The sequence below is a fragment of the Gymnogyps californianus genome, chromosome 1, assembly GCF_018139145.2.
Source record: "Gymnogyps californianus isolate 813 chromosome 1, ASM1813914v2, whole genome shotgun sequence".
NCBI classification, from domain to species: Eukaryota; Metazoa; Chordata; class Aves; order Accipitriformes; family Cathartidae; genus Gymnogyps; species Gymnogyps californianus.
In genome coordinates, this window is record NC_059471.1 from 108,933,819 (window position 1) to 108,943,931 (window position 10,113).

Here is a 10,113-nt window from a genome sequence, read left to right on the forward strand (position 1 = left end):
TGTCTTTTCTTTTTGATTTTAATGATGATGAAAAACTTGTTTGATGTGCAGGTTCACTAAGGAGGCATCAGATTATGAATAATTTGTGACACTGATATAAAAAATTAACAACTAGCCCACTGTTTAATTACTGTGTTTTGAATCACTTGTGGGCTCAGCTAAAGGCTCCTTTACTTTCTGGTAAACTCTCAGTCCTTACTTTAAAGCAGAGAATCATGGAAACTAAGCAGCATTTTCTGAACAATGAAGAATTGCACTTTAAATATATGGTATTAATACTGAGCATTTGCACTTAACCCATAATTAATGTGGGCCTCCATTAATTAGTTGAATCTCTGCCAGTGGTATAAAGGATGACATCATACCTCATAAAGGTAAACTCGTTGCCTGTTCCTCCTGTATATTATCATAGATTGATCAAGATTTACTGTGCATCATTGGAATGAATCTTGATTTATGTGCATTGATTAGGCAATACTGGATACCCTCTAGATGGTGTTATTTGTACCATTCAAAGAAGTGATGCATATTTAAATATTTTCTAGGGTTTGCTTCCATAACAACTATAATAAAAACAAGTGCTGTAGAAGACACCTAGAAACTGGAATGGCAAAAAAAGAAACATTAATATTCAAAATTACAGTAGAGCTTTCATTAAAAATAGCAAGTAGTAAGGCAGTGGAGACTATGCCAATACATTAATGCTGCCTCATTGCATGGCAGGAGCTATATTCCACACAAAGACACTGAAATGAGAAGGATCAAGCCCTCTTAGTTTTCACACAATAAATCCACACCTGTCTTGGTACTTCCTTTTCACTTAAATCACCTTTCTATTTTCATTTAAGTCTCATTTTATCATCTTGACATTGCTAGAATTTTCCTAAATGGGAGCTTGTCATTTCACACCTTAATTCAACATTTAACTTAAATGCTCTGAGTTTAGAACAAGATAACCTCCTGATGTCAAACGAAAAGATCAGCAGAAACCAATTCACTACAACAATCAGGCTGAAAACATATTTTTGAAACTATTAACTGGTTGATTAAAAAATAGCAAATAATTAAGTTCTCTAAATTAAATACAGCCTCAAACTGGCATGCGTAGCTCAGCAAAAAATGCAGATTGTGTCATATTTTTGTCTTAGCATATCTTTTTCAATTTAGATTAAAAAATTAAGAACCAATTTTCTGAGTCTATGAGCTGCAGCATTTCCAATGACATTTTAGACCTATTATTCTTTAGGTATTCCATAATAATTTTCTAACTGGGACCGATATTAATTGCCTGGTGGGCAGTCAGCAGTATTCTTCACAGTGTTTAAAAAGCCATAGTAATTTACTTAATGTATTTTCCTCCTCTGCACTACTGTCTGATTAATTCTTTATAAATAATGCATTATAAGCTTAACACAAAAAATCAACCACATATTTCTACACTGTGGATGTTTAAGATAGTATTACTATCACAAAATTGTGAGCACATCCGCTACATTCTGTTTATTTTGACAAAATGTGCAAATGCTATGAATACCATGAGACTAAAGATTAGCATTTTATCTAACATATTTTTCAAAACTTTCATTAATCATTCATAATTGTAAATATTCCTTGCAACGTCTAGGAGGCAATTAAAACCATCTCAATGGAAAGCAGTTCTTGGCTTGTATGACCAATCAGATACGACACAGCCTTCAACAGTAGTTCAAAACATCGACAGAATAGTTATAAATCCTCATTATATGAAGCGTACAAAAGATAGTGATATTGCTCTCATGCACCTTCAATACAAAGTGCAATATACAGGTGAGTTGTTATTTTCCCATAAAACAGATTTACTCTATTATGCAAAACTCTAACTGTGCTAAGCATATGAGGATGATGGGGTGGCTGTACATTTTTTACAACCTAATAATTCTGGAGTCAGTCCAGTACTTCCTGGATATCTTGCCCAAAAAGTGCGTTTGAATTAATGAACATTTTCTTATGTGACTTCATAAAAACCTGAATACAGGGAAGAGGTTGAAATTGATTGCTTGTTTCTCATTCACAGATTACATACAACCTATCTGCTTACCAGAAAAAAATCAACAGTTTTTACCAGGAATTAACTGCTCCATTGCTGGCTGGGGTAGAATTACGAACAAAGGTGGGTCATCTGCTTGGAAAATTATGACAGGCATGAAGCCGTGAGGGAAAGCTTGCTCCTGATGCCACAGGGGTTGCTAAGGTTGAATAGTTTAGAGAGGTACTCCTCCATATGAAAATTTGGGAACTATCCCCCTCCACCGTTCCTTCTCTAAAGCAACGTAATAGAGTTATAACATATTTATTAGAAAAAATATACATATCTAAGATCATTAAATTATAAAAAACCTTATTGCATCCCCTTAGAAGTTATGATGACTACTTTTCTCAACATGAAATATGTACATCTTATGTCCAGATATTGGGTGGGGGAGGAGCAAGATTAGTCCTTCTGACAATGCGAAAAGGATTTTCCCCAGAAGTCAAGCATACGGACTGTAGTGTGAAACGTATGTTCTGTTTGTATATCATGTGGTCCAGATTTGGAGTCTCTGTGAAATAATAAACATGTCATTTCACTTCCACAGTTGCTTGTATGCATTTGTTTCTACATTTTCAGGATAAAATTGCATTTAAAATTTTGGGTAGGAATTAGTAAAAGAAATTTTTATAAAAACTTTAAATAATCAAAGTTACACAATGAATAGTGAGGAAACATTGGACTATCCAAGCTCCTAAGCCCTTAATTATCCCTTAAATCTCCCCACAGTGAGTTCATAGTCATTGATTTTAGTAATCTTGATTTAATTATAACCAAATTCAGTCCCATTACACAAATGAAAGACAGAATTCAGTTAATGAGCACCGTTTAATCAGTGGCTGTGTTACCGGGGTATAAGCCTGAATAGTACAGCAGTGAGGCAGGGCTTCCTGCTGCTCGGTAGCGTGCCCAGCATGCTGGAATAGGAACAAAACCATCAGTGTTCCGAGCGGGATGTACATATTTATTACAGCAGGTAAACGTACTTTGTATTTTCATCAGGTCCCACTTCAGATATATTGCAACAAGCAGAGGTCCCTCTCATTTCACATGAAAAATGCCAACAACAGATGCCAGAGTATAGTATTACTGAGAATATGATCTGTGCGGGATATGACATAGGAGGAGTAGATTCCTGTCAGGTAAATACAAGCGACTCATTTCCACTGCTAGCATACACTACATCTAATTACTGAATAAAATGCTCCCTGATCCTCCAATCATTAAAACCAGAACAATCGCTGTCCATGAATGTAATTTCTACTCACAGTATTTTGCCCATTTAATACTTTATCAGGCTACAAGTTGAAAAGATAAAAATCTATTTTGTATCATCTTGACATAAACAACCATGGGGGGAGATAAATATGAGGACTGGAAATTTTCTGCATTAACCTTTGAATAATTACTGCTGAGTAATTCCATGAAGGAAAGAGAGACATGCTTAGGGAAAAGCAGAATACAGAGAAAGAAATACCAAATTGATTGAAGTCTCAGAAATGCTTCGTGCAGGGAAAGAGAGAGAGCAATGATGCTTTTCCCCAGAATCTGTAGACTCTGGAGACCTTTTGTAAATGGATGCACTTACTCTTTTGTAAGAGTATTTTGGAAAGGCTGCCTTTCTGCATTGATCTCATGTGCTGCTTCCTGGGGATCTAGCTTTTATCCATTCCAGCTCTGCTTATAACACACTGCTTTTCTTTGAGGATGTAGTCAGAGCTGGCTGTCACATAATTTTTCTTCCAGCAATATGGAGTCTATGGCATGGAGACTGGCTGGTTCTCCTCAAGTCTGATGAGGAGCACTCTCACGTAATTGCTCTTGCCATGCCCTCACAACCTAAGCCTTCATCAGGTGCAGTGACTTTGGCTAGTTTAGTCTAGAAGGAGGAGTGTATGCAAGCCTAATTTCACTTGCCGTTCCTTCAGCCTCTGTGGCTTTCCTCTTTCCTTTTTGCCTCCTGAACCTCATACTGAAAAAAAGCAGTGTAGCACCATAGGCTGATATAGAGTGCAAGTGACCAGCGTTGTGATCAATGACCATTCAACCATGAGCAAAGACGAACAAGTGAGTCCTGATAGCGCTTCAGCCTTTAGGCTGCTGTCACAGCCTTTGAATGTTTGCAGATGCCCTAGAGATATGGGCAGAAGTATTTTAATGACCAAGTTCTTCAGAACTCTCCCGTAAAGCTCCATTCACAGGGCCGTGAGAAGACAAAAATAATACTGGTTCAACTAACTTGACAGACAACGAAAAATAGTCATTGTTTTCTTTCTCATCAAAACAAGACACTCATGGCTGATTCATCCCCCACTCAGGCTGTGGGATGAATCAAATTTGGTCTCCCACACCCTACTGCAATGCTACATTTGCTAAACTATTGAGAAGGAAGTGTGAGAAAAGGAGACCTCTTCTGGCACTCTTGCCAACTATTTCTCTAAATTTGAAATTGCAGAAACTCTGGGGTGACCAAAAATAGAACTGCATTTTGGCTGAATAGATTAGACTAAAAAATAATCCTACACATTTACCCAGGCTTTGTGAAAGATGAAGGACTAAATGTAAAATTGATAAGCAAAAAAATTCATTTGAAACCCAGTCCTGTATTGAAAGACTGATAAGAGCTTAAGATCACATCCTTTTTAAAAAAAAAAAAAGAAAAAAAGGAAATGGATTACCTCAAGAATTTTTCCACATGGAAGAATTCATATTGATCTCACTTCTGGTACCCAAGACATATAGGGATACAATGTCTATGATTAAGGATCAACACAAACAAAATGTCATAAACAGGCTCTGCTTCAGAGTTGACACTGTTCACTTTTAACTTTTGAATTTCATATTGCAGGGAGATTCAGGTGGCCCTCTGACATTTGAAGATGGTAACAAGTGGTTTTTGGTTGGTGTAACATCATTTGGCTATGAGTGTGCACTTCCCAAACGACCAGGAGTGTATGTTCGAGTCACCATGTTTGTGGACTGGGTCAAAAAATTCATCTATTAGCTTGATATTTTTTAATGATAGAAGTAGAATTTAAAGGTTGAAAGTAAGCCATTATATAATGATGTAAACCAGACAGGCATTTCAATCTCACAGTTAGAGAAACTGAATAAATATTTAAATTTTGGGGAGGAAAATATTAGTAATTGAGAACTCCATTACCAATTGAGAGCAATATTTCAAAATACATTCTGTGGTTTTGTTAATAAATAGTTTTATCATTTTACTTTTTCTTTTATATGAGACCATGGGGAAACAGTTTCTTTGACCACCAGTGCATTAAATGCATAGTGGAGGGCTTTACAAAGCATGGGCAGTAAAAAAAAAAAAAAAAAAAAGTTTGCAGTTTGCAAATGCTTTACTGAAAAATGGTCTAAATTATTAATTTCAGGCTAAACTTCACCTGTTTTTATGTTTTTACATTGTATTTTTCAATGTGCATTTTCATTTCAATGCATAACCATCTCTTCTCAGTAATCTCACCATATATCAAAATGAAGGTATATGTTATCTGTTTAAACTGGGCTCATGGGAGTTCTTCTGTCTTGTCTATTACAAAAAGCTCTGGAATGAGGTTTATGGATTGTGCATAAAGGCTGATCATGTATCATGCTGCTTCCTAATGAATAAACTGAATGTAAGCCAAAAGTTCTCTCTTGTGTAATTCGTTTGGAATTAATAGAGTTAAATAAGGACTGAATATAGCTTTTTAGCTTTCTTTTTAGGCAAGTGTTTTGGCAATTATTCAAGCAATTATAGATATGTGCTTGTGTACACCCAAGCCCAGACTCACAATGCTGCAACTTCCTCTCATAAAAAGTAATGTTTTTTAAAAACATCTGACAATAATGAGTATCAGCTATTCCTGGTGACTAAAAAGTAATAGGGTTCCTTTGATATATTACATGCTTTTTCTGTACTGGTGACTTTTAATACTGATTTTGTGCTTTGTATAAAAACTATCATGATAGCCCATTACAGCATTCTAAAGGGGAAAGAATATGAAGAAATAAAGGGGGTTTTATGTTCTTGAGCTCTTTTCTGAATAGGTTTCTATTAAAATATAATTATCTACTTGTTGAAATGCCTTAAATTCAATGGTGTCTTAATGTTAGTGTAATATGATGCATTTCCTTTATTTCTGTTTTCAGCCTAGTGTTGGAATTTAAAAATATATTAAATTCCTAAGTACTGCATGAAAACACAAAATGCATTCTAACTGACTGTGTATGTGTATATACACATAGATGTATGATTTTTTTAAGGCACTCCCTTACTTGGTTCTTATAACACTAAATGCAGATAAAAAGCGCTCAAAATACAAGGCTAGCTTATAAACACAGTTTGGCAGTCACTGATAAAAAATATCAACTCCCAAACTGTTTTCAGGTCTTCATAAGCATTAGAGGACTAGGTCCAGACCAAAATATTTAGCTTTATCAATACAGCTGTGACCACAAGGAACACAGACACATGTAATTAATCCAGAGAGAAGATAAAAGGTGTTTTAGACACCTTCTTTCATATACAGCACACAGTTTTTACATTAAAATGTTAAAGTTGCAAATCCTATCTTTTGTAGTGGACTACTGTTTCTCCTGTTACTCTCCGCTTGAAAACAGCCACTGAAAATAAAGTGCATTCTGCTATCAGTATAAATTGATTCGGATGAAGCAATTACGTTAAAATGCTTAATTAAAATGTGACATGATTTCTGCATTATTTACCATACATCACTATTGTAAATTGTGTTTCAGTCTGTTAATGAAATACAAGAGCCAACTCAAAGCAGATCCAGTCACTAGAAAATGTGCTTCCCAGAAACACAGTAATATACTTCTATTTATGTGTATTTTTTTCTTCCCAAAATGCAAAGCACAGATGTATTTTGAGGTGTACACTAATAAACCATCCCATCAGACTAAAAAAATTCCTATTATAAACTCTGGTATAGAAACATATATGTAATATAGACTAGTATAATTAATAATAAACATTTTATTTCAACTAATTTATGTCTAGATAAAACTAACATAACCTTAGTTGATCACATTCTAGCCTTCATTCAGCATCCATTACTTCAGTTGCCTGCATATTAACCTGTGGAGAAACCAGTTGTTACTGCTAAAACACATTGGCAGCATGGATTATTTTCAATTGAGTCACAATTCCAAGATGCTTTGAAATAGAGGGTAGAAGCTTGATGCTGACTTACACTTGCTTGCACCCAAAAGAGGTTAAAAGATTAAAGAAAGAAACAAGAGCTTTCTCACGCAGATGCTTCTTGCTTGCAAAAGGCCAAGATCACTGTGGAAAAAAATAAACATTATATTCCCTGGGGAGAACAGGGACGGTCGGAGTATAATGTTTTTGAAATGCCAAACTGAAGCCATGCCATCCATGCGAGGACTAGCTAAGGTTTACTGTTCATCCTTCAGTTCCTTGCCTTACCCGCTGCTGCCATTTGGAAGAGATTTAGAGAGGCAGTGAGCAGAAGGGAATGTGGTCACCACAAAGGGACCCCATAGCTGTACATAAAAGCCAACAAGCTTATTCAAAGTGGCTCTAGTTGATGAAACATGTCACCTGAAATTGGAAATAATTTTCCTTTCTCCATTCTGTAGATTTTAATGTGAATATGAAGAACAGAGAGGGTTGGGGTTTTTTGCTGGGTTTTTTTGTTGGTGGTTTTTTTTTCCTTTCTTTTTAAACAGGAATTCTGTTGCCACTAATGGACCATGTCATGTAAATACCTGTTGTTGTTTTTCTGGATTCTCTAAGCCCCAACAAAATCCAAAGGAAATACCAGCATAAAGTCTTAATTTCTAGGTATTCTCTCTGCAAGTGTGCAACACACCTATCTTTGCCCCTTTCCTCTTTTATCCTTACCCCTATCTCCCTTTTGTGTGTGGAAATAAGGGAAATAAAGATGAAAGGATTTGTGTATGTATGGGATTTGTATGTTTTGCATGGAAAAGAATCACCAGCATAAAGGAGGGAGTCATAAGACTACAAGTTTGATCTGTACGCCGTTTGCAGTCTTCTACATAGGATTCTTAAGTTTCTTTAGATTTTACCTAGTATCTATAAACAACATCCTAAGCGAAGGAAATACATGGAAGGAAACTATTTCCTTCCCCTAAGCAGGTGATATGATATGGAAATATTTTGTCCCAATAACCAATATTTCTTATTTACATATAGAATCTGAATACATTACAATAAAAGCATTGCATGCCACTTTCCATTCTTCCTTCACACAGAGTTTAAAACTGCTCCATGCTGATAACTGCTCAGCAATCACCTTCACCTCGTAAGAAAGACATCTGAAGGTATCTGCATTCTCCTAATTGCTGCATGGAAATAACTTCTGCTGCATTAATCATAATATCAATTGCTACACCTTTACATGTCCTTTGGAAGCACAAAGTATGAAGAAATAGTTAATCCTTAAATTAAGCTAAAGCGAGTTAATCCTTCAAGACCATAAAAAAGAACTAAGTTCTTTTTACCACAACTGCTCCCAAGAAAGAGGAATCTCTTGCGCTCGGTTGAGTTAAGCAATACTTAAGTCAGGAGAAAAACAATTCTGGTCTTGGTGATCATACAGGATCATAGTATTTTCTCTCTATTTACAATCACTACAAAGGAAACTGAAGCAAGGGACTGAGCAAAGAAAGAAGTTGTGACTGACTGGAAAAACTACAGAATATTTTAAGTAGGAATAGTAATACTTAACCTGAACTACAGAAGAAGGCTTCTTCAAAGAGGAAGTAAAAACATGGCATAACAGCAACTTTAAGATGCTTCCAAAAGTGCTTCAGCAGTAGCATTGCACAATTAGTGTTAGTGGTATTGAACTTTTAAATGTTTTTTCTTTACTCAGAAAAATTGATACACATTTGTCTCTGAACTCAAAGCAAAGCTGTGGTCAACATCAGCTAGCACAGTGTAGGCAACCCAAAGAGTAATACAGGTTTGCTCCTGTCCCTCTCTCCCCAACTTCCACCCAGTGGTAGTTTTGAATCTGTGTTAACGTAACGCCAACTAGCTTGAACTCGTGCTCTTGAACTCATGCTGCAACTGCAGCAAACCCCCTTAACTTTCTGCTACAGCACCAGACTGTCACCAACAAATCAGCCAGAGTGCTATTGCTACCACCCCAAGATCTGCTCCTAATGACTGGTAAAACCATTCTTATGGCACAGAAAGCTCTTAAGGAACCAAAGACAATGGACATTAATGATGTTAATAACGACTCTAAAGGAAGACTTTAAATGCATCAGGGTTACCTCTAAATCTGTCTATCAATTAACATAATTAACACTTTTCTAGCTAATAGTCTGAGTAATGTTGGGATCAATCTATTAGTGCTACTTCCAAGAAAAGCCATTGTCTTCTCTTTGATCCAACATTACATTATTTCTAGTGAACTATTAGCTATATTTAAATGCTCTTTAATGTCTTACATAGATTTACTGAAACAAGTAATTTTAATCTTAAACTCTTGCCCATTGTGATATTATTTTTTTCCCTCAGAAAAAGTAAAAAATATTTTACTTAAATAACAACTAATGGCTGCCTTCAAAGGATACCTCATTAATGAGGTATCACTTGCCAAGCTATTTATGTTGACCTTGGACCACTATGTCAAAAAGTTATGGTCATTCCCTGGCAAAATGGATTCATTATATGAAATCAAATCACTTTTATGAATCCTTGGATTTTGCCACATCAGATCGATGTCACAACATGGTGGCTATCATCTCTGTCAGCGACCATGTTACTATTTAATAAAATAATTTGTGTGCCTAAGGATCAAAAACTGTGTTAAGTGTACAAATAAATACTAAACAAATATTTTGTATCAAACATTTATGCAAAGATAAATAATTGTTACACTGTAAAATTGTCAGTTCCATTTACAGTACATCAACTAGGTTACAATGCATGAGAGACTAAAGGAAACAAAGAGGGTTTGTTTAACTACAGTCTTAAAACTGATATACATTGTAGATATTTCCCCATAAAAACTTCAAATGCT

General features: G+C 35.6%; 1 protein-coding gene across 1 annotated transcript in view; it reads left to right on the top strand.

Moving 5' to 3' along the window:
- Nucleotides 1–5,236, top strand: part of TMPRSS15 (transmembrane serine protease 15) — a 58,745-nt gene extending 53,509 nt beyond the window's left edge. The window contains exons 25-28 of the mRNA XM_050911151.1: nucleotides 1,625–1,806; nucleotides 2,054–2,149; nucleotides 3,071–3,210; nucleotides 4,917–5,236. Of these exons, the coding sequence (XP_050767108.1) occupies nucleotides 1,625–1,806; nucleotides 2,054–2,149; nucleotides 3,071–3,210; nucleotides 4,917–5,072 (574 nt within the window). The 3' untranslated portion in view covers nucleotides 5,073–5,236. The remainder of the gene's footprint in view (nucleotides 1–1,624; nucleotides 1,807–2,053; nucleotides 2,150–3,070; nucleotides 3,211–4,916) is intronic.
- The last annotated feature ends 4,877 nt before the right edge of the window (nucleotides 5,237–10,113 follow it).